Source organism: Mercenaria mercenaria, chromosome 3 (genome assembly GCF_021730395.1).
Source record: "Mercenaria mercenaria strain notata chromosome 3, MADL_Memer_1, whole genome shotgun sequence".
Taxonomy (NCBI): domain Eukaryota; kingdom Metazoa; phylum Mollusca; class Bivalvia; order Venerida; family Veneridae; genus Mercenaria; species Mercenaria mercenaria.
In genome coordinates this window covers 39,431,241-39,456,316 of record NC_069363.1, presented here as the reverse complement: position 1 = coordinate 39,456,316, position 25,076 = coordinate 39,431,241, and the positions used below count along the sequence as shown (strand labels likewise).

At 34.6% G+C, this 25,076-nt stretch overlaps 3 protein-coding genes across 5 annotated transcripts in view; 2 read left to right on the top strand and 1 right to left on the bottom strand.

Annotated features, from left to right (window-relative positions):
* The window catches only part of LOC123532610 (uncharacterized), a 30,951-nt gene extending 16,434 nt beyond the window's left edge, over window positions 1-14,517 (top strand). Inside the window, exons 12-22 of the mRNA XM_045314078.2 lie at window positions 1,142-1,207; window positions 1,653-1,729; window positions 2,774-2,848; window positions 3,713-3,906; window positions 4,771-4,945; window positions 6,405-6,476; window positions 7,371-7,452; window positions 9,840-9,973; window positions 10,362-10,401; window positions 10,891-10,982; window positions 13,347-14,517. Of these exons, the coding sequence (XP_045170013.2) occupies window positions 1,142-1,207; window positions 1,653-1,729; window positions 2,774-2,848; window positions 3,713-3,906; window positions 4,771-4,945; window positions 6,405-6,476; window positions 7,371-7,452; window positions 9,840-9,973; window positions 10,362-10,401; window positions 10,891-10,982; window positions 13,347-13,525 (1,186 nt within the window). The 3' untranslated portion in view covers window positions 13,526-14,517. The remainder of the gene's footprint in view (window positions 1-1,141; window positions 1,208-1,652; window positions 1,730-2,773; window positions 2,849-3,712; window positions 3,907-4,770; window positions 4,946-6,404; window positions 6,477-7,370; window positions 7,453-9,839; window positions 9,974-10,361; window positions 10,402-10,890; window positions 10,983-13,346) is intronic.
* LOC123530728 (transmembrane channel-like protein 1) overlaps window positions 1-25,076 on the top strand; it is a 138,442-nt gene that overhangs the window by 47,973 nt on the left and 65,393 nt on the right. The window lies entirely within an intron of this gene.
* LOC123530727 (probable ubiquitin carboxyl-terminal hydrolase MINDY-4) overlaps window positions 16,499-25,076 on the bottom strand; it is a 30,873-nt gene continuing 22,295 nt past the window's right edge. For both annotated transcript variants that reach the window (XM_053538246.1, XM_053538245.1), the window contains exons 14-18: window positions 24,380-24,443; window positions 23,762-23,923; window positions 20,706-20,886; window positions 18,743-18,818; window positions 16,499-18,470 (exon numbers count right to left, since the gene is read on the bottom strand). In XM_053538246.1, the coding sequence (XP_053394221.1) occupies window positions 18,422-18,470; window positions 18,743-18,818; window positions 20,706-20,886; window positions 23,762-23,923; window positions 24,380-24,443 (532 nt within the window). In that variant the 3' untranslated portion in view covers window positions 16,499-18,421. The remainder of the gene's footprint in view (window positions 18,471-18,742; window positions 18,819-20,705; window positions 20,887-23,761; window positions 23,924-24,379; window positions 24,444-25,076) is intronic.

Below are 25,076 nucleotides of genomic sequence, written 5' to 3'. Positions count from 1 at the left end.
GTCTTTCTTCACCATCAAAAGCTGAACTTTGTTTGTCTTTAAAATCATTGAAATAAGCATGCACACATGCCTGTTCACACATATAATCTGGCTTGAATTATAATTGACCATCATTGTTACTGAGAGAGTATGTGGCTCAAGTCCTTTATATGGTAACCTAAACAAGTTGAATGACTGGTAAGTTTGCAATCAAAGGTAAATGTTGAAGTTCTACCAGTAAAAATAAAATTTTATAGTGTTAGAAAGGTTTATACGATGGACTGTATTATGCCAAGGAGTTTCTTCTGTCAGTTAACATGTATTTGTCATTAAAGCATATTACCATGGTAGGTTGTTGGAAGTTCTACATGGTTAGGTTATGTTAAGTTAGGTGGTTGGTTGGATTAAACATTTTTGAGAAGTACACATTCCCAGTAGAATGTCATTACTCATCTATAGTTTAACTTCCTTTTTTAACAAAGCTTTTTGCATTTGAAACATGCATGTATGAAACTTCATGTTTACCTTGAAAATTATGAAAATATCTTTAACTTTAGCAGAGGTCAGTAGATTAGATTTAAACACAGTAAATTTTAAAACAAATCTTTGAAGACATGTAAAATGTAAAAATTGTCAGTACATCTGTATTCATTCTGATTTCATTTATGTGAAAATAGACTTGTTAAGATAGCATCTTGTTACCTCCATGTGAAATATGTTTGATGTTAAGATAGCATCTTGTTGCCTTCATATAAAATGTGTTTGATGCTAAGATAGCATCTTTTTGCCTCCATGTGAAATATGTTTGATGCTAAGATAGCATCTTGTTGCCTCCATGTGAAATATGTTTGATGCTAAGATAGCATCTTGTTGCCTCCATGTGAAATATGTAAGATGCTAAGATAGAATCTTGTTGTCTCCATGTGAAATATGTTTGATGCTAAGATAGCATCTTGTTGCCTTCAACTGAAATATGTTTGAAGCTAAGATAGCATCTTGTTGCCTTCATGTGAAATATGTTTGATGCTAAGATAGCATCTTGTTGCCTTCATGTGAAATATGTTTGATGCTAAGGTAGCATCTTGTTGCCTTCATGTGAAATACGTTTGATGCTAAGATAGCATCTTGTTGCTTTCATATGAAATATGTTTGATGCTTTCAGTTACCTGCGGAAGCTGATTCTTGATTGCTACCCATATACAACCAATGAACTGCTGCATTCCGTCAGGTAAGATACTAGTCCCAACAGTGTGCTTTAAAAAGTGTTGTGCATTTTTAGTATGGGCTTTTATGGCTGAGTGGTTAATGTCACTAACTTCGAATGACTTGTCTGCCATCTTAGTGTGTATGAGCCCTGCTCAGGTTGCCACATGGGGAAACGATAAAATGTCTGTGGTTTTACCCAGATACCTGCCCATGCCTGAAATAGTACTCAGAGGGGCACCTGGGATTTTCTTCCGCAGTTAAAAGCTGGAAAAGGCAAATATCTCATGAACTATGTTGGTGTGACTTAAAACACAATGGAACAAACACACATTTTGATTTTAACAAAAGCATCTTTTGTTTGTGTTGAAAAGTATGGTTTGAAATTATTACTTTTTATGAAGGATAATTTTATTGGATTCTGTGCTTCAGATGAACAGAATAAAAATTATATTTGTATTATTATTCAGGCTGCACACAAACTTATCACATCTAAGCCTCAGTGCCTGTCCACTGATAACTGATAATGGGCTTCAGTGTCTTACAAGTAAGTTTATGTATGTTTGGTAAAAATGTTTTTACCAATGCTGTAATAAATACAAGGAGAATATTGTTTGTTTGAAGATTGAAATATTTTTCTCCGACCGAATACTGTGTAACTGTTTTATTATGTCCCTAACATAAAGGGTGTAAAGGAAGTTAGTTCCAATTGAATAAGTAAATCCACATAGCAAAAACATGGTAAAGTTGTTTCAGTCATATTAAATGCTGATATGTTGTCTTTGTGCTGATACAGAAATTTGGCTAATTTCAGATTTTCTTATTGGAGAAAATACAATTTATTCCATTTACTAATTTCAGAGATTTTCAACTTTTGTAAATAAACAAGTGTATCTTCATTAATTGATACATCACTAAAATTTTATATCTGACCTTGTAATATTATTTGTACAATACAACTTCAGCTACTATTATGTAAAACGAAACAGACAAGTTCTAAAAATATCGCAACATTAGCAACATATGTGTGCTTTTAAGTCTGCAAGTTGCCTAACCCTATAGAATTTTGTGAAAAATACCATTCCTCCAAAAATAATTTGAATAAGGGTAATTTTACACTGAATGTCATACATTCATATAAATTCATCAAGCAGTAAAACCCAAAACATGATCATAGGTGATTTTTCGGTAAATAGTATGGACCTTTCTTAATGTCTTTTACTTCTCAGTAAAATAATATACATGTAACTTAACTGGAACAAACTTTCTTTACACCCTTTACAAGTTAGTAACTTTTTCTGTTTCTCTGTTTGGAAATGTATATAAATATAAAAGAATGGAGTGAACTTAGGAGAGAAATTTTTATGAAATTAACAGATGCACTACAATGGCACCGCATACTGAACAGGCATAACTAATTCGGTCGAATAAAATTATGTTACACGAAATCCAGATTGTTTGGTATATCATTATACATGTAGAAAGTTCTTTGCTGTTGCTGCCTGCTGTAGGTAGGGATATAGTTTTGTTGATGTTTATTTTGATAGTTATTACACATGTCCTGTAGTTAAATGATGTATTTTTTCTTCAGCTTTGAAGAAATTGAAAAAACTGAACTTGAGTTGTTGTAAGCAGTTATCCAACAAATGTGTGAGTGCAGTATCAAGTAAGTTATTATTTCTCCTCTTACGTTCTATACTGTATAAGTGGTTAATTTTGCTATGATATGTTTACATTTCTTGCAAACTGGAAATGTTCACAGAGTTAAAGATAATATTATATAAATTATTATATCATACCAGTTTTATATAGCACCCTTTTCATGATAAGCATGTTCAAAGGTGCTTAACATAGATAAACGTAACTTGAGCCAACGTCACTTCTGTGAAATATTATCATTGACACATTTTGATATTAGTTTCACACTGAAACGCAATGGCATTTTGTCAGCTAGTAGTAATAATAAAGGGGTTCACACAGACCTTCTAAAGTCCTTGAATATGATGCTAATCCATGTAAAGTCCTTGAATATTACTAAAACCCTAATCATCCGTAAAAATAGTATGTGGAATTTTCAGAAATTTGCGAATTTCCCCAAAACACCTTATAAAATTATTGAATTCACCAGCTTGTTTTGTGGAAAGAATGATTTAAAAAAAAAAGAAATGAAAAAAAGTTGGACTAACATTTCAAGTTATGGTTTCAAGGTAAAAAAGGTCTTTGAAACGTCCTTGACAAGTACAGAAATTATGTCTTGTATGTTCAGTATGAACAATGAATGATACGTAAGAAGAAATAATAAACCAGTGGAAAACATGAAATCTCAACCAGTCATTTATCAATAATTGTTCTGTTATCTTTCACTGCAAAATTATTGGAAAAAGTCACAAGTTTTTCTAAGAACAGAACTTTCATTAACTTTTTTGTGGCACAAACATATTAGCATGTACAGTGTAGAATTTTAAAAAGCTCAACAAGCTCTGAAAACTTATATGTTATGTATCATTGGAAAACAATGCTTGTGTTCTAGGTCTACAGAATCTGGTGTCATTGAATGCGGAGGACACTGGGCTGACAGACCAAGGTGTGATACAGTACTTGTCTAGCCAGCCGGAACACCTACAGCTGCTCAACCTTAACAGAACAGCTGTCACTCAGGCAATAATCCCTCATGTACAAACATGTGCCAAACAACTTAGGTCCTTATACCTTGAAGATACAAAAGTAAGGAAATATTACAATGTCATTTTGCATATCTCAGATTTGTCATTAGCTTTATCATTGAAGAGTCTGTTACATTGGTGTAGATTGGTTATTCTTGTCTACCTTGTGGGGAGATACAAGGTTATTGTGGTTGGAGATCACCTTATTTTGTGCTCCCTGAAGGGCGAGCATATAGTTGCCGCTTTGTCCGTCCTTCTGTCCGGCGTCTGTCACACTTTTGTCCGGAGTATAACTTGAAAAGTATTAATGGGATTTGATTGAAACTTCACACAACCATAGAAGCCATTCAGACAAAGTGCAGTGTTAGTGAATCATAACTCTACCTTACCAAGTTTTTGAATTATCTCCCTTATTGTACAAAATAAGGCTTGTCCGGAGCATTACTTGAAAAGTATTTATGGCATTTCATTGAAACTTAACGAAATAATAGAGGCCATTGACAGGAAGTGCAGTGTCAAAGTACCATAACTCTACCTTACCTAGTTTTTGAATTATCTCCCTTTATTATACAAAATAAAGCTTGTCCAGAGCATTACTTGAAAAGTATTATGGCATTTCACTGAAACTTCACAAAATGACAGAGGTCATTGACGGAAAGTGCAGTGTCAAAGAACAATAACTCTACTTTGCCTAGTTTATGAATTATCAGCAGCTGCTGATAAGGAGCTCAGTGATCCTCCTGTGTGTAGTCAGCCAATGAAATCCTTTGATATAGATTACTGTCCTTCTTGACCAGGGGCAAGCAAACATTGGTCTGACTGCTCTTGGGGCAGTCTCGAAGTCGAGGTCTATTAACAAGTAAACATGCTCACTACTTTTACTACATCTGTCAATCATCTTATCTATTCTGATTTTATCATGCAGGTGGTCAGTTTATCAGGTATTAGGGAATGTGAACATTTAGAGTGCCTGAATGTTGCAAGAACTGGCATTGTCACAGAGTCTTTGTTCTGTCTGGCTGATCATCCTGGCCTGAGGTCGCTAAATATTGCCAATACAGATAATGTCAATGGAGATAAGGCTCTGAAACATTTGACAGGTATAGTTGACTTATTTAATAGATTTGTTGAAAAGGGTACATTGATTACCTGCTATATAACAATTTACATGTAAAGTTTACATATTTAATAGTTTTTTTTAAAAAGGTAACACTGATTACCTATTACATAACATTTCAAAGGTAAAGTTTACATATTTAGTAGGTGTTTTGAAAAGGTAACACTGATATCCTGTTACATAACATTTGATAGGCATAGTTAACTTATTAAACAGGTTTGTTGAAAGGATAACATTGATTAACTGTCAAGTAATATTTGTCAGGTATAATTAACTTATTTCATAAACATGATAGTACAGCACTTTCCCAGTTCAAAGTCTAGTGCTCTCCCAGTTCATAGTCAAGCACTCTCTTTTCGTGGTCCAGAGTCTCTTCTTCGATTCATGTCATAGCACTTCCTGAGTTCATAGTCAACACTTTCCATTCATTCCACACTCCAGTCATATCCAGCCTATAGTTCATAGTTCAGCACACTCCTGGTTCATAGTCAAGCACTCTCTCTGTTCATTGTCCAACACATGCCCAATTCATAATCCAGCACTCCCTTGGTTCATAGTCCAACATTTTCCCTGTTTATGGTCCAGCATTCTCATGGTTCATAGTTCAGCACTCTCCTAGTTCATAGTCTAGCACTCTCCCAGTTCATAGTCCAGCACTGTCTCAGTTCATAGTCCAGCACTCTCATGGTTCATAGTCAGCATTCCTGAGTCATAGTCAAACACTTTTCCAGTTCATAGTCCACCACTCTCCCAGTTCATAGTCCAGCACTCTCTCAGTTCATAGTTCAGCATTCTCATGGCTCATAGTCAGCAGTCCTAAAGCATAGTCCAGCACTGTCCCAGTTAATAGTCCAGCAAGTTTCCAGTTCATAGTCCAGCACTCTCCCAGTTTATAGTCCAGCAAGTTTCCAGTTCATAGTCCAGCACTCTCCCAGTTTATAGTCCAGCAAGTTTCCAGTTCATAGTCCAGCACTCTCCCAGTTTATAGTCCAGCAAGTTTTCAGTTCATAGTCCACCACTCTCCCAGTTCATAGTCCAGCACTCTCTCAGTTCATAGTTCAGCATTCTCATGGCTCATAGTCAGCAGTCCTAAAGCATAGTCCAGCACTGTCCCAGTTTAAAGTCCAGCAAGTTTCCAGTTCATAGTCCAGCACTCTCCAAGTCAGCATTCCCTGTTTATAATGAGCTTTCTCCCTGTTCATGGTTAAGCGTGTCCAGCACCTTCAGGTACATAGTCCATCACTCTCCCAATTTATTGTCCAGCACCCTTTTATCTTACAAGCTCAGTGATGAGCAAAGTCAGAGTATTGATTGATGAATTACATGTATTCATTTAAATAAAAATTCTACATTAACATACTTTACACCCAACCACATTTTACATTTCATGATTATGTAAATGTTTTTCAATGTGTTCCTCTTCAGTCTTACTTTGTTTTCAGGTCTAAATTTGCATACATTGGTGCTTCCATCAAGACATACAACTACTAATATCGGAATCAAATACATATCAGGTGAGATATGTTTTATGCCATAATGTACTATTCTCAGTAAAACATTTAACATTTTGTTTCAAATCAGAATTATTCTCCTTTTTGTATATAACAACAGTTGTTTTATATGTTACATTGAGTTAGTGTAAGCAGCAAAAAAAAGAGTAAAATTTATTGCAGATGTTAAACAAAATGTGTTTAAGATTTTCTGCAGTTCTGAATTTTACATAGGGGTGAGAAATATACAGGCATATTTAAGATTTGTACAGTCGGAAAGCCTAACAATTTTGTTAACTTTTCTTTCACAGCATTTTAATTTATCTAATATTGCATACTTTTGAAGTGATAGATCTCTAAAATGACAAAAATATCAACAAACTGCAGCAGTAGAAATAGTAAACTTTCTAATGTTACATCACAATGTATGCTTTTCACAGGCAAGGTTAGGTGAAATGCATATATCTCATGTTGGAACACAACATACATAAATAGCTATAGCCAATTGATTATTATGATGGAGCCTCAGTGGCAGAATGGTTAAGGTTGCTGACTTGGAATCACTTGCCACTCACTGATGTGGGTTTGAGCCACACTTTGGGCATGGAATTTTTCATGTGAGGGAAGTTGGTGGTTCTACCCAGATGCCCGCCCGTGATGAAAAAATGCACAGAGGGGCACTTGGGGTCTGAGCTGGAAATTTGCCATATGACTTATAATTGTGTCGGTGCAACCTTAAGCTCAGTTGAACATTATGACCTCTGGAATGTTCTGGCTTTATGTGAAGTTACAGGAATGTAACTATTTAAAGTTGTAAACACAAAAGTCATAAGTTTACCCTTGAGAATGCAAAAGCATTGTACACATGCATCGGTAGATAAAAGAATGATGTTATAATATTTTCTGTTTTTATTGCAGATCTTTCCCTAGTATCATTAGATTTGACAAATTATATTCTAGTTGGAGATGAGGCTATGGAACATATTGGAAGGATGAAAAGGTATAGTAAACACAGAAGTTCTTATGTATTGCTGGTATAAACTATGGAAAATATCCATGTACTAGTCTTTTAATTTTTATTAACCAGGCTTTTTGAAGATAAAAACCTGCTTAATGGAAATAAATTGGCAATGTCTTTGGGTAGATGGGCAGATGAATGGATGGGTCAGTTTTTTAAAATTTCTGTTCAGTTAAGTTTGGGTTGAATTGAAATAAAATTTGGCATATAGGTAACAAATATCTATGGAGTCACTGTTACTAAAAATAGAAAAAAATGTTTCTGCTCAATAAATTAAGTCTGGATTAAAGAATTGAGTTTGGCTTATACTCTAAGTAGCTTATACAAAAAACAAGGTTGGTATTGCATATGGGATCAGTGAGGTCAAGTTTAAGGTCAACATAATTTGATTAATCTGTATACTTTGAAAATTCTACCATGGCGCAGTGGTCTAAGGTGTTGGTCTATTGTATGGTAATTTGTACCTTTTTGAATGTAGAAATTTTAGAAGGCAGTTCACAATCCCGGTTCAGGCTTCAACTTTTTAGCTCACCTGAGCACAAAGTGCTCAAGGTGAGCTTTTGTGATCGCCCTGTGTCTGTCGTCGTCAGTCTGTCGTCGTCAACAATTTGACTGTTAACACTCTAGAGGTCACAATTTTGACCCAATCTTAATGAAACTTGGTCAAAATGTTACCCTCAATAAAATCTTGGATGAGTTCGATATTGGGTCATCGGGGGGGTAAAAAAACTAGGTCACCAAGTCAAATCAAAGGAAAAGCTTGTTAACACTCTAAGAGGTCACAAGTTTGGCCCAATCTTAATGAAACTTGGCCAGAATGTTGCCCTCAATAAAATCTTGGATGATTTCGATATTGGGTCATCTGGGGTCAAAAACTAGGTCACTGGGTCAAATCAAAGGAAAAGCTTGTTAACACTCAAGAGGTCACATTTTTGACCCAATCTTAATGAAACTTGGTCAGAATGTTACCCTTGATAAAATCTTGGACAAGTTCGATATTGGGTCATGTGGGGTTAAAAACTAGGTCACCAGGTCAAATCAAAGGAAAAGCTTGTTAACACTCTAGAGGTCACAATTTTGGTCCAATCTTAATAAAACTTGGTCAGAATGTTACCCTCAATAAAATCTTGGATGAATTTGGTATTGGGTCATCTGGGGTCAAAAACTAGGCCACCAGGTCAAATCAAAGGAAAAGCTTGTTAACACTGTAGAGGCCACATTTATGACTATTTACTTCATGAAACTTAGTCAGAATGTTAATCATGATGATCTCAAAATCCAGTTTGAATCAGGGTCATGTAGGGTCAAAAACTAGGTCACCAGGTCAAATTAAAGGAAAAGCTAGTTAACACTCTAGAGGCCACATTTATGACCATATCTTAATGAAACTTGGTCAGAATGTTAATCTTGATGATCTATAGGTCAAATTCAAATCTGGGTCAGGTGGAGTCAAAAACTAAGTCACCAGGTCAAATCAAAGGAAAAGCTTGTTAACACTCGAGGCCACATTTATGACTGTATCTTCATGAAACTTAGTCAGAATGTTAATCTTGATGATCTTTAGGTCAAGTTCGAATCTGGGTCATGTGAGATCAAAAACTAGGTCACTGGGTCAAATCAAAGAAAAAGTTAATGAACACTTTAGAGGCCACATTTATGACCATATCTTAATGAAACTATCTTGATGATCTTTAGGTCAGTAGGTCAGGTGAGCAATACAGGGCCTTCATGGCCCTCTTGTTTTGTACAGAAATCTAGTTCTTTAGTGCAATGGGGTCAATGTCAGAGTAACTTGAAATAGATTTTCTCCCTGCTTACATCATCAACTTTACGTCATTATAACTTTAGTTAGGATTAATAAACTGTTGCCAAAATCAATGTATAGCAAGCTCATATGAAGAACTAACTCTGGCTTGTAGGTAGGCCACTGTTAAAAAACTTTCTGCTCAGTAACACTTATTAAGAATGATATATTGCAATGGTATTTGTATGTAGGTAGCTTAATAGGACAGAAATGATTGTTTATGTGGCTGCAAGGTACATGCTTATTGTTAGATCAAGGTCATTGTTACTAAAAATAGAAAAAGTCTGAAAATTCTGGTTTTCAAGGAAATTTTGGGTATTATTTGAATTTTAGGAAGTGGTTTCATGTTGTTTTTACTAATGATGAAAATCCAAGGTTAGATGGTATATATCCATTTATAACCAGAGTTCTGGCAAATAGATTCTTTTTAATTTTTGGCATTGTCAAGCCATACCCTATATTTCAGCTTAAAACATTGATGAATACAGGCCTTGATAGCTTGCTTGATTACTATGGAAGTCATGAGAAAGTCATGAGAAAAAAGTGTCTTTTATTTATTTTACAGTTTAAAACAGTTGATACTGAGTAATACAAAAGTAACTGATGTTGGGATGTTTTTCCTGGAAGGTTTGACACAGCTAGAAGTTTTAAATGTTGACAGAACTTTAGTAACAGATCAAGGTGCTCAAGTTATTGGTGGTGAGTGATTTTTGCTATACATTTGTAATTTGATTTTGTTTTAGGTTAGAAGAAAGAGTTTCTGTCTTTGTTTAAGTCGCCATCTTGTCCCCATAGGATAAACACCACAAATTGCATTTGGCCTTCAGACTAGGTTTCTTATTAATTGTCAGATAATGTTTTAAGCAAACAGTTACAAACAATGTAATGTAAGAAAAAAGAAGAATGAATGTGCCAACTTTTTATAGCTAAAACCGATCTTATTTTTTTAAATTCCACAGACCAGAAAGCTATGTTAGAGATATATGCTATAAAGAACTTTTGGGGGAAACGATTGCTTGTATTCCTTTAGATATTAAACATTTTCATAGTACAGACAAATTGATTTAACTTTTTTCTTTTTTTTCAGCTTTAACAAGTCTTGTGGAATTGAGTATGGCTTGTACAGGGTATGAATACTTGAAAATATTTTGCTTGTTTTTTTTTGCAGTGTGTGATTTTAATTAAGTTAGGGTTATTAATAATGTAAGAATAATTAAAACTGTATTATAAAAGAAACAAACTCATTTCATAGATTAAGTTAACAGCTAGTTCATCCAACTGCAACATTTTGCAGAAACAGAATCTTTTCAGACTTAAGGTGTTGCTCCTGTAATGTCAGTCAGTAATATCTGTTTGATTACATTTTCTCTAGATGTGATTTCAGCAGTCTCCACTTGTTATGGAAAGCTTTGCTCATATGTGTTACATTTACAGCCAGCAAATACTGAAATAATAGCGAGAGTACAAAATTGCCGAGGCCATTTCGGGTCTACTAACTAAATGCCGGAAGTTTATCTGACATGATTTATAGTATAGTGGTTACTTCAAGTTAAAGTGAAGATTATTTATACATAAGACACTTTCTGTTATGACAGTCATATTGTTTTGTTTTGCAGAGTGACCACCAAGTTTTTATTATCTGGAGTGTGTAATAACTGTTGTAATCTGGCAAAACTGAATCTGAGTAAAACCATGGTCACTAAGAAAGGTAATTGACTTTATTTGTTGTAATCTGTCAAAACTGAATCTAAGTAAAGCCATGGTCTCTAAGAAAGGTAATTGACTTCGTTGTAATCTGTCAAAACTGAATCCAAGTAAAGCCATGTTCTCTAAGAAAGGTATTGACTTTGTTGTAATCTGGCAAAATTGAATCGAAGTAAAGCCATGTTCTCTAAGAAAGGTAATTGACTTTGTTGTAATCTGGCAAAATTGAATCGAAGTAAAGCCATGTTCTCTAAGAAAGGTATTGACTTTGTTGTAATCTGGCAAAATTGAATCGAAGTAAAGCCATGTTCTCTAAGAAAGGTATTGACTTTGTTGTAATCTGGCAAAATTGAATCGAAGTAAAGCCATGTTCTCTAAGAAAGGTATTGACTTTGTTGTAATCTGGCAAAATTGAATCAAAGTAAAGCCATGTTCTCTAAGAAAGGTATTGATTTTGTTGTAATCTGGCAAAATTGAATCGAAGTAAAGCCATGTTCTCTAAGAAAGGTGTTGACTTTGTTGTAATCTGGCAAAATTGAATCGAAGTAAAGCCATGTTCTCTAAGAAAGGTGTTGACTTTGTTGTAATCTGGCAAAATTGAATCGAAGTAAAGCCATGTTCTCTAAGAAAGGTGTTGACTTTGTTGTAATCTGGCAAAACTGAATCCAAGTAAAGCCATGTTCTCTAAGAAAGGTAATTGACTTTGTTGTAATCTGTCAAAACTGAATCCAAGTAAAGCCATGTTCTCTAAGAAAGGTATTGACTTTGTTGTAATCTGGCAAAATTGAATCAAAGTAAAGCCATGGTCTCTAAGAAAGGTAATTGACTTTGTTGTAATCTGTCAAAACTGAATCCAAGTAAAGCCATGTTCTCTAAGAAAGGTATTGACTTTGTTGTAATCTGGCAAAATTGAATCCAAGTAAAGCCATGTTCTCTAAGAAAGGTATTGACTTTGTTGTAATCTGGCAAAATTGAATCAAAGTAAAGCCATGGTCTCTAAGAAAGGTAATTGACTTCGTTGTAATCTGTCAAAACTGAATCCAAGTAAAGCCATGTTCTCTAAGAAAGGTATTGACTTTGTTGTAATCTGGCAAAATTGAATCAAAGTAAAGCCATGGTCTCTAAGAAAGGTAATTGACTTTGTTGTAATCTGTCAAAACTGAATCCAAGTAAAGCCATGTTCTCTAAGAAAGGTATTGACTTTGTTGTAATCTGGCAAAATTGAATCAAAGTAAAGCCATGTTCTCTAAGAAAGGTATTGACTTTGTTGTAATCTGGCAAAATTGAATCAAAGTAAAGCCATGGTCTCTAAGAAAGGTATTGACTTTGTTGTAATCTGGCAAAATTGAATCAAAGTAAAGCCATGTTCTCTAAGAAAGGTATTGACTTTGTTGTAATCTGGCAAAATTGAATCAAAGTAAAGCCATGTTCTCTAAGAAAGGTATTGACTTTGTTATAATCTGGCAAAATTGAATCAAAGTAAAGCCATGTTCTCTAAGAAAGGTATTGACTTTGTTGTAATCTGGCAAAATTGAATCAAAGTAAGGTGATTTACTTAGTTTGTTGCTTTATTATGTGATTACATTGGTATTGCTCACAAAGTGTGTGATAAGAATTTTTTCAATGAACAAGCATCTTATTGTGTTCCCCCCCCCCCCCACCCACCAGATTTTTTGCTTGGGTGGGTGGCACTTGGATTTCACTTTGTCCATGTCTGTTGGTCATTCATCTGATTTTGTGTCATGCATATTTCAAAAAGTATTTCACCTAGAGTCATCGGACCTCATGGGATTGTTATTCAGCATATGCAGTTGTGCACCTGGTATTTTAATTGGGATTTCACACAGCCAGACCAGAGTTATGGCCCTTGATTTAGTCAAAAATAGGCATACAGTAACTGGAAGAGATGGGGGCGGGGGGCATCTGTGTCCTATGGTCACACATCTAGTTTTTCATTTAAATTTTGCTTTACACTTGTTAGTAACATTCAGAGGATTCTGGTTTGATATACATTGTATTCTATTTTAAATTAATTGACGTCTCTGTTTTATGTTGTTCTAGTATAATGAATTACATGTGGACTTCTGAAAATCACACAGAAGTCTCATGTATTTCATCAGTCTTTTACAGCCGCACCAGGATTATAATAATCCATGGATATATGGATGAATTCCAAATCCTTGTCTGAATATCCAGTCATTGGTATACTTGAAAAAGGAACTTAAGTGATTGAGAACATTATTTAATTATTCATGAAAAACCATGCCATCAATTATGTGACTTACTCATGTTTCTGAAATGAGAAACATTTAACAATTTTCTCAATTGTTAATTTTTGAAGAAATGGTGTAATTGTTTTTCATTTTAGGTGTTCTAAATTTGTCCTTGCCATTTCTCCAAATGATAAACCTGGATGGTACGAAAGTGACCCCTGACCTTAATGTTGCTATGATGACAGACTGTCCTAAATTGACTCAGATGTCAACGAGAAATCTAGAACCATTCACTAGAGATGATGAAATTGAGGAAGCCGATATGGACATGTAAATCGAGAGATATGACCTAGAGTTCTTCCTGTTTTACCATATACATAAAGAAGAGAGGATATATGCTTATTACTTGCTATAATCAGATGTTTTTATGAAATTGAAAGTTCTTTGTTTTGAAGTTTTACTTGGTGTGTCATAGAAGTTTCACAAGGAGCCAGTTTGTAGTACTATATACACAGTGAAAATAAATCCTGTGTAAACATATGCGATGATGAAATGAAAATAATGTTCAGGAGTCATATTGCACTTAAGGTAAAATAGGAAGAACAAAATGTAAATAAGGAGTTAATTAAAAAAATGAACTATTTGTTGGTTTCAGAAGTTATGTTACACCTACCTTCTTGAAGCATTTCTGCATGTTTAGATCAAACTTTTTCTTCGTCAAAGTCCAGATATCTTAAAACAACATGGTGTGTGATACTAAGAAACTAGGCAGTTAAAAAAAAGGTTGAATTCAATAAAGATAGGTTTGTGTGCTTGAGTTTTTGCTGGACTGATTTAAAATGGTTCTCAAGTAAGTTTATGTTATTTGAGTCTATAGAAAAAGTCAATTTTGACAATATCTTATTGTATAGAGATTGTCCTACTTTCAGTATATTTTGATGAAACTTCACACAGATGAACTTCACAAAGCTGTTAACTTATTACAAATCATCATGCACATCAGTGTGCTAACTTTTGAGATACTTTCGCCAATGGTTCTGGATAACCAAAAATTTCAAGCCGATTTTAAAACATTACCTGGAATAAAATCATATGTGAACATCAGTGGCATCAGTTAACACACAAGTTCTTTTGTTTTCGGCATGTTTTATGTTTCTGTATGCTGGATCCAGATTTTACTTTCTTTTATCCACATAAAACAAATAAAAGAGAGCTTGTCAGAAACTCAGTTTCAGGAGAATTTATATAAGAGCTTCTGTTATATGTTTTGAGTTTTCTGTTGATTGCCATTCCACACTAAATTGTTAATAAACTTGTTAAAGAGCACCTGAAGTGTTTGTTTTTCATCTGTATCTATAGAAATCACAGAAATATTTTATGTTAACAAGTTTGTCAAACATCATAGTAGAACAATTTCTACTTCAAATCAAAGTTATTTCTATTTTCAGCTTGACTATACGAAGTATATGGAGAGCTGTCCTACTCGCCCAGGCGTTGGCGTCTTTCCATGTCCCCACCTTGGTTCAAGTGTTTTTACACTTTCTATTTTTTCTCCTTATCTCTGTAATTTACTTGATGAATTTGCTTTAAACTTAAAATAGTTATTCTGCATCATTACCCACATTATATGGCACAAGGGCCATAACTGTCACACCAATATTTCATGAATTATCACCCTTTTTTACTTAGAATTTCAGGTTAAAGTTTTGATGCACTTTCACTATATCTCATTTATTATGTCTCCCACCACACAGTGGTGTGGGAGACATATTGATTTACTCCTGTCTGTGTGTGTGTCTGTCTGTCTGTCACAAAGCTTGTCCGCACTCCCGTCGAACATTTCTCATCCGATCTTCACCAAACTTGAACAAAATGTGTTTGCCAATAAGGCCTCGGCCAAGTTCGATAACTAGCCAAATCGGCCCAGGCACTTTGGAATTATGGCCCTTGAAACTTGTTTTTGATAATCAAAGCACTCAAAGTCTGATAAGGCAGTTGAGGTCTTGGTGCATGGTTGACTCGTATACTACTATTCAGATGATTAGTCAGCTGTCGGAAACATGTGCTTTTCTCAAAAGCAGCTCTAGTTCCTAATTGGATTTGAATCAAACTGAAAGTAGTTGTTCAACATCATCTCCCACATCATATGACACAAGGCACATAACTCTGGTACCAATATTTAATGAATTATCCCCCCTTTTACTTAGAATTTCAGGTTAAAGTTTTGATGCACTTCCATTATATCTCAGTTGTTACTAAATGGATTTGATTCAAACTTAAAATAGGTGTTCAAAATCATCACTTACATCATATGACACAAGGCTTAAAATAGTAGTTCAATCTTATCACCCACATCATATGACACAGGGTGCATAACTCTGGCACCAATTTTCCATGAATTAAGCCCCCTTTTACTTAGAATTTAAGGTTAATTTTGATGCATTTTCACTATATTTCAAGTTATTACGAAATGCATTTGATTCAAACTAGGTAGTTGTTCCACATCATGACACAAGTGGCATAACTCTTGCACCAATATCTTATGAATTATGCCCCCTTTTTGCTTACAATTATACTTATATAGTGTCTCAAGCTATTGTGCAGTATCTTCATCCACCGTTGGAGTCATTAAACACCTCCAGTTTCCTCAGATGTGCCAAGTTTCACTATCCAGCATCGAAATAGTCGAGCGCGCTGTCTCCTGTGACAGCTCTTGTTAGTTTTTGAAGCTAGTAAGTTATCCAACACAAAACATGTATTAACTGACTTGGATTATTCAGGTCTTGCTAAAAATTTATATCCCTATATTGAAAAGTCAGGAGTATTTGTGTAAACTGAAAATCCCTGCAAACAGTGCCGAGGAGGGTTAAAGGAACCAACCCATACATTTTAGGTGAAAAATAATTTCTCTCAAAAAACCATAAATTTTTAAAAGTGAGTACTCTGAAAGTGACTAATAGTACAAACTTACTGATATAAGATTTTTACAAGATATTCTTATATTTAACCAAAATGATTGTGCAGAAGGTAGTAAATGGTTGCAACGCTTTTGAAATAATACAGAAAATTTACATTCTTCTTGCATTTTTACCAATATCTTACTTTTTTTACCCATCATCTTTCACTGTTACATAAACATTCTATGCCAAACTTGGTGGAAACGAACATGTTGAAAAATTTCAACCAAACTGTGGGTTAGTAGCTTTAAAAAGAGTCAACTGGTCAGTTGTTGCTTTGCAAAAATCCAGAAAAAAATCTTTTCTTTAGTACTATCTTAATCTTTTTATAAACAACACAAAAACAGAAATATTTCATAGAATTTTATTTTTCACTGTGCTGCAAAATATATTTATCAAGCCACTAAATCTTTTCATAAATAACATCTTCACTGTATGCCACATGTGAAAGTCTACATCAATGTCCAAACAGGACATGGGTTGAAAATGTATAATGTATCATTTTACATGTGACATAGACTGCATTTTATATATTAGCTAGAAATATGAAACTTCTGGCAGAAGTGACAGACTTTAACCTTTAGCCTGCTAAATTTCTAAAGTGGACTGTTCTATCATTCAATTTGGGCAGTACCACTTATTATTCAAAGGGGTGTTCACTGAAAATTTACTGACTGAATAGCAAACAGAGCAGACCATGAATAGCCTGCATGGATGTGCAGGCTGATCTTGGTCTGCACTGGCCGCAAAGGCAGAATCACTTGCCGCAAGCAGGCTAAAAGTGAAACGTTTATGCCCTTAACACTAAATTTTTGAGTATTGATAAAAACAGTTACATCAATATCTTTGAATTTTGCAGTATATATGTCAATATTCTAGATAATCAAAACAAGATAAATCACATTGCACACAGAAAATTTTAATTTCTAAACATTCAACAAATATTTCAGATCCAACAGTTACATTTGGCCTCTTTGGCAATTTAGTGAACACATCTACAAAGCTTATCTTGATATGTATAATATGAAGACATAAATAAAGATACAACAGAATATATGAACGATACCGCTATAGGTAGAGGGCCATGATGGCCCACCAGAGTTACCAACTCAACCAGGTATAACAACATGGATCATCCAAGCACAACTGCCTCTGGTCTGGCTGCTGTTTCAGAGAAAGGATTTTTTAAGTTTCCATAGAGCCATTTTATAGAGGACCATGAACGCCATGAACAAACTTCATTAACTAGCATCAAATTGTGACAGAGGAGATGTTGACTGAAGAAAATGTAAACAGATTGTGAGTGATCAAATAGCTCACCATTATCATCTTTGGGGAGCAAAAAAAGTGCATGTGGTATTCCGAGATGGATTTTTAAGTATATTATATACATGCTTTTAATTAACTTCAGCTTTGATATGTATCAAGAAAAACTTCAATTTGGAGAAGATAAAATATAGGTGCACACATAACATGGACAGACAAGCATGATAAACAAAATGAGTTTTTTTAAATATCCCACCCCTTTGTGATACAGGATAACCACAGCTCTTCAACGATATATGAATTCAGCTTAAACACAGAATGAAATGAAATTATAGTAATTTGATATGGAAAGTTCTTCAAACTAGAGCTACCACTGAAAGTAATACCCACTAGACACTGATACAGGGAAGGATATTACCTTGGACCCTGCCTTTATGAGATAAACAATTGATGCTAGTTTTCTGAAAATCCTAGCACTTGAGAAAATAAACCACAGACTAACTATAATGACATTTTGACCACTGACCTCCAAGATCACACCATGACAAAGATCATGTGACTTGGGTCATGTGTTTATCTCATCATATTATGTGATAAAAGACATTTATCTACAGTTATTTGAAAATCCAATTTTTTATGTAATACTTGCGGAATGGAATGCAAGGATAGACTAAGATCCCCATGACTCTAAGATAGCCCACATTACATGTATCTGTATCAGGGGGCATAACAAAACTAGAAAGTGAAAGGAATATGAGGCACAGCTTCTCAGTAACTCACTGACCAAGACCTAGTGTCAAAACCTAGTGCTACAGTCACTCATTCCTAGGTATAAATTAATAAATTATTTTGTGTACATTTCCGGCTTTCATAAATATTAATATTTAATATTAAAATATTTAAACACAATGTCTTTATCACAGGCACTTTTCAGACTAATTCACAGCTGATCCTGTATAGTCCAATATATGAACTTCCAGAAGCTTATTTTCTATCACTATCTGAGACTATAACAAAGGCTCCGTTCCATTCCAGTCTACTTCCGCTCCCTCCCATCTGTAATAGCAACATCATGTCATACAATTTAATATACATGTACTTATGTCAGAAATACAAATATAAATGGCATGCAGTAATGTTTATTGTTTATATGTTACAATACTATCAGTTAGTTTTACATTTATATTATATCCAAAACATTACAGAACAGTGTAGTACTTTTGCCAATTTAAAATTTACAGTCATATTCTCAACTAAATGTTTCTAAGTTCTCACAGAAAAAAATAACATATATGGTTTGGTAACAATGAATTTATGTGAAAACTTACTTAGTTCTAATGCAGTGATCTAATGGGGGAACCAGCTCCTCTTCTGATGGTGGCACAAAGGATCTGCTGTTACTCACTGAAAATATATACCATTTAAATAAACAAAGCTTAAAAACATGCGTCTTTTTTTCATTCAACCACAATCCCGATACTACTTTTCCCATGACTGATTTATCATACCAAATATCTTTTGGCTTAATCGAAACAAGGTGAGTATTTTAATGCCAAATGATCTAATCAACCAAATACAGCTATGAAAAAGACCAATTGCAAAACAAGAGTTACCACAGGAGAGTGTGCTCCACTATTTCGATGCTGGATAGTGAAATTTGGCACATCTGAGGAAGCTGGAGCTATCATTGGAGTGTTTAATAATTCCAATGAAGATGAAGACATTAGTCAATAGTTTTAGTCTGTATCAAATGTATTAACCCTTACCATGCTAAATTTCTATTATGGACTGCTCCATCTTCCAATTTGGGCAGTACCATTTATCATCTGAAGGGGTGTTTACTAAAAATTTACTGACTGAATAGCGAAGAGTGCAGACCATGATCAGACTGCACGGATGTGCAGGCTGATCTTGGTCTGCACTGGTCGCAAAGGCAGAATCACTTGCCGCCAGCAGGCTAAGGGTTAAATAATAACAGTGATAGAGGAAAAGTATATCAAAAACATTAAATAAGTTTAAAAGGTGCTTCATACATGGAAATTTCTGGAAGAGCAATGCACCATGTGTCCTTTCATGTGGAACAACTGTATTAAGTTTGAATCAAATCCATTTAGTAATAAATGAGATAGAGCAAAAGTGCATCTCAACTTAAACATGAAATTCTATGAAAAAAAGGGGTCATAATTCATAAAATACTGGTGCCAGAAGTTCTGGACTGTGTCATATGATGTGGGTGATTATGAGGAACAACCATTTTAAATTTGAATCAAATCCATTTAGTTACTACAATTATATTGTGAAAAAGCATTTAATTTAAACTGAAATTCTATTAAAGTAAAAAAGAGTACATTATGAAATATTTGCACCAGAGTAATGGACCTTGTGTCATATGATGATGTGGAAGAACTATTCCAAGTTTTAATCAAACCTATTTAGTAATAAAGATATGGTGAAAGTTCAAGATTAACCTGATATTTTAAGTAAAAAGGGGGCATAATTCACAAAATACTGATTCAGGAATTATGGCCCTTGTGTCATATGATGTTGGTTATGATGTGAAACAACTATTTGTCTGAATGAAATATTTTCTGTAATAACAGAGATACAGTGAAAATTTATCGAAACATAAATGTGTTATTTTAGGTAAAAAGGAGGGTAATTCATAAAATAGTTGTGCCAAACTTATGGCCCTTGTGTCTTATGATGCAGGTGATGATGCGGAACATCTACTTTAAGTCTGAATCAAATTATTTCAGAAATCTGTAATAACAGAGATAGAGTTAAAATGCATCGAAATTAAACTAAAATTCTAAGTAAAAAGTGGGAAATATTCATGAAGTGTTGGTGCAAAAGTTAGGGACTTATGATGTGGGTGATGATGTGGAGCAACTATTTTAAGTTTAAATCAAATCCATTTAGTAATAACACAGATAGAATGAAAGTGTGCCAAAACTAACTTGAAATTCTAAGTAAAAACGGGGTATAATTCATGAAATATTGGTGCTGGAGATATAGCCCTGTGCCATGTGATGATGAGGAAAAACTGTTTTAAGTTTGAAGCAAATCCATCAAGTAATGTTAGAGATAAAGAGAAAGTCCGCTAAAAACTTTAACCAAGATACGGGTTGCAGAAAGGATGCAGATGCTGGGTCAAGTAGGATGGCTCTCCTTGTACTTCATATAGTCGAACTAAAAACTACAGAAATATCTAAAGGAAAATATCTGGGAATTAAGCCTGGCCTCCTCTACAACCTTTCCATATTTGTTGTATTTTACAATATACATTTCTACCTATGGTAAGTTTGATTTCCTCCTGTTGCCTTGCAAGACCGTCATAGTAATACAGATCAAATCTTTTCTCTGCTTTCCAGTCACTGGTTAATTCTTTCTTTGTACAAAATAAAACGCTGAAATGACTTTCACTGCACACTACCCAGATAGGATAACGCGGTGTCTTGAGGTAAGTTCCAACCTAAAATAGATATGAACAAAAATTAAAAGAAGGAATTCTATATGATTTGCTGGATTTCAAACTCACAGTGACGAGACATTCAGTGGTCTTAATTACTTTTTACTAAATTCATAGTTTCTTGACTTCATACTCAACTTTCATGTCAGGGCTTTCAAATACAAATTTTCCTGAATTTATGTTAAGTGTGTGTGAATGTTATAATGTAATCATCAATATACACTATGGGGAACTAATTTCTGTGGTTGTGTCAAATCCTTAATTCCAATAGAAAAGTAAAATTCCCATTATTTGATCATCAAAATTTGAAATCCTATAAAACTTACCCACATGACCTACTGTGAAATCATTAATATTCATGGGGGACAAATTTTCGTGGATTTTGTGGTTGAGTCAGTCCACGAAATTTAATCCTAACGAACAAGTAAATTTCCCATTGATTTTATGTTCAAAAGTTGAAATCCACGAATTCATATCCCCACAAAATTGCCGTTTTGACCAAAACCACAAAATTTCATGCTCACGAAATTAGATGATTTTACAGTAGCTGTTTTGGCCAAAGCCACTAAATTTCATACCCATGAATTAGATGATTTCACACTAAATCATTATATAAGAGAGAGCTTCCATGAAAACTCAAGGAAAAACATTTCACAGAGTAATTTACACAGAAAATTTGCAAAGAAATCTAACGTTTTAACTGAATAATCTATGGAACATGTCAATGTCACAATGATGTTTACAGTAACTCTTACAATATCATGAGAAGTAACCCCCCTCCCTCTATAACTGAATAGTATTTTTATTACAACAATTATTGTAATACTGCACATACATGCTAATTCCTACACTTGATTAAATCAGAACAAACAAGTCTGATGTCAGTATTTTACCAAACATGTCCCCTGAAAATACTTGATAGAATAATATAAAGTTAAGAAAATGGGCATAACTAAAAAAAAAGACATGCTTGTCTAATGTCAGTGTGCTCTACTATTTGAAACCCTTCTGCCTACTACTAGCTTATATACAAAAACTTCCTCAAACTATTATCAGCTGAAAAAGTGGCATAATTTTGCCAAACTGAAAGTCAGAGTTATGAAACTTGCCATGTGAGATCACCCCATGATGTAAAAGATGTGTGGGAATATAACAAGATGGTCATGATGACCCTCAATTGCTCACCTGAGTAATATGAATGGCAAACTGATGCTAAAATATTAGAAAGTAGGTCAGTAGGTCATATTCATGGTCACTGAAAGTCAGTTTTAAGATTGGTGTGCAAAACTGTACACGCCATCCAAATTTTAAGGCTGTATCTTAAAAAACAAGAAAGTAGGTCAGTAGGTCAAGGTCACAGTCATGTGACTCCTAATCGCTTGGGGTCATGATGTAATTATAATTAAACAGTCTAGGAAGTATGATCTGATAATTGTTGAAGTATTTATTCCTATATAACTCATATAACAAGTGACCCCCAGGGTGGGGCCTCTTTTCACCACAGGAGCATAATTTGAACAATCTTGTTAGAGATCCACTAGGCAATGCTACATACCAAATATCAAAGGCCTAGGCCTTGAACTTTCAGAAAAGAAGACTTTCATTTTTTTCCCTAAATAAGTCTATATTAAATTTGGGACCCTCTAGGGCAGGGCCTCTTTTCAGCCCAGGGGCATAATTTGAACAATTTTGGTAGAGGACCACAAGGCAATGCTTTATACCAAATATCAAAGGTCTAGGTCTTGCAGTTTCAGACAAGAAGATTTTCAAAGTTTTTTCCTATACAAGTTGATGTAAAACTTGGGACCCCCAGGGCGGAACCTCTTTTCACCCCAGGGGCACAATTTGAACAATCTTCATAGAGGACCATAAGATAATGTCACATACCAAATATCAAGGCTCTACGCCTTGCCATTTTGGACAATAAGATTTTTAAAGTTTTTCAACCAGAGTTCTGCATGGAATGCAATTCTCTGAACAATTTTGAAAGGGGGCCGCCCAAGGATCATTCTTGTGAAGTTTGGCGTAATTCTGCCCAGTGGTTTTCAAGATGATTTTCTTAGAAAATGTTGACTGACACACTATGGATGACTGATGACACAGGACGCCTTTGGCTCAGGTGAGCTAAAAACATTTGGTCAAGTAATTCCTGAGAAACATTCTTACATGTAAAACTGTCACAAAATTTATTTATCAAAATGAGCATAATTTTGTCAAAATAAAAGCTAGTTATGTAACTTGTCCTGTGAGGTCATCTCATGATGCAAAAGACATGATTGTGTGAAGTTTTAAAGCATTTGGTAGTTTCTGCAAAACTGTATTGACCTGAACGCTGACTCCGAGGAGAGGGTGACAACAAAACTCTACTATTTGGAAACTTTCAAATAGTGGAGCTTAAAAACGAAATCAATATGGAACTCCCATGCGCATGACCACTTCATGTTTACAATGTACACAATGTGTCATTTGAATTGGATGAAAACTGTTTGTTTGGGTCTAGCGCAATTTTTCAACTGTATTTCAGTTTTTAACAGCAGGCAGTTAATCATATCAGTCGTAATGGATTCTGTACTAGTTCTAACCTGTTCTCTGCAAGTATCTACCAATCTCTCCAAAAGAATCAGTGGTGGATGAGAAATGAATTCAGACAAAATGTCTTCTATCTGATCAAACTCCTTATCCCAAGATCTGCATTCTCCTTGCAGAACTAAGTGGGCAAGCTGAATGGAAACTGTATTGTATGAGTTGAGTACACAAGTTTTTCTGGTATGCAAGACAGACAGACAGCTCAATCACTGTTTGCCTCCCGAGACTTTGACATTGGAGGCATAAAAGACTGTTAATTTATCACAAAACAAAACAATTAAGCAATATTTACCTGGCAAGATTTATAATGTTCAAACAAAGACAAGAGACCGACATCACACCTAGAAACAACACCTTTAAGTATCATTATATTGCCTTCACCAGAGTCTAGCTCCATCACGTCATTGAAAACATTGGAGACAGCTCTCCCTGACAGATATAAATTAACCATTTCCTGGAAAAAAGAAAACAGTGTTCATTTGAATAGCATGTATGTGTGTGTGTTCATGTTTAGTATCAACAATGATATATATCTTTTCAGACTTATGCACCATGTGAGGAATCTACAAGTACCATTTTTATAGAGTTCATGGTAAGACGCATTTTGAGTTCATACCCCCACCTCCCTCATGCAAGGCGTACACTCTTCCACTGAGTGGATTTAACCTCTACAGCATGAAATCGAAAACATTTATGGAAATCTCTGCAGTTCTGAATCATGGTAGAAAGATCTCCGTTTAAAGAAAGGAAGTTCACTACCTACACAGTCATATGTGTCATTTCCTTAGAAAAGCATATGCATTTATAAACAAGAGCTGGGTGAACAGTCTAGCTAATAACTTTCCTCTATCTCAGTCAACCTCTGTTTTGATTAATTACAGAACAAAATATAACAAATTCAATAAGTTACCTGAGTACAGTAACCATGAGCTCCCATTAATTTATTTGTTGGCACATCCATATCCTCTTTCACACTGTAACACAAATAATCTTTATCTTATACATTTATCAAATAACAATGATATGCTTTAAACGGTTATTGGCACAATGAGAGCATACCAATTACTTTTTAAGGCAGGTCATTGTTTTACCTTCCCAGTTACTATTTGCCTAAGCAAAACACCTGCTTATTCGCATCCTACACAGCATGCCCTGAAACAGGTTATTGTTCACACTTCCTAACAACATTTATAGTCAGGTAAATAACTTCACTTGAATCAATGACACGAATAAAATATATGACTGCCTGTATTAGATTTAATGCCACTTCATAGTCAGCCTGTCTTATGTTGTAAGAAAATGAAGAAAGTTAGAACTAAAACCTTACAATGATCTGCTTATTTTTTGATAAGAGATACCCGAGTGCTTCCTGAGAGAAACATTGTTGTGAAAAGGGAAATGAATATATTACTGAACAGATTTGCACTTTCAATGATTGGAATCTACCAAAATATCAATAATTCAAGTCAGTAGTTGCATGATATAAGTATGAAAGAGGAGATAAATTCAGAACTTCTACAAATAATGTACGATTCTGGCATTTTTCACTTGAATCATAACTATCTGTCATATGTGATTTTTCCTTAAATTCCCTCCAACAGCTGCAC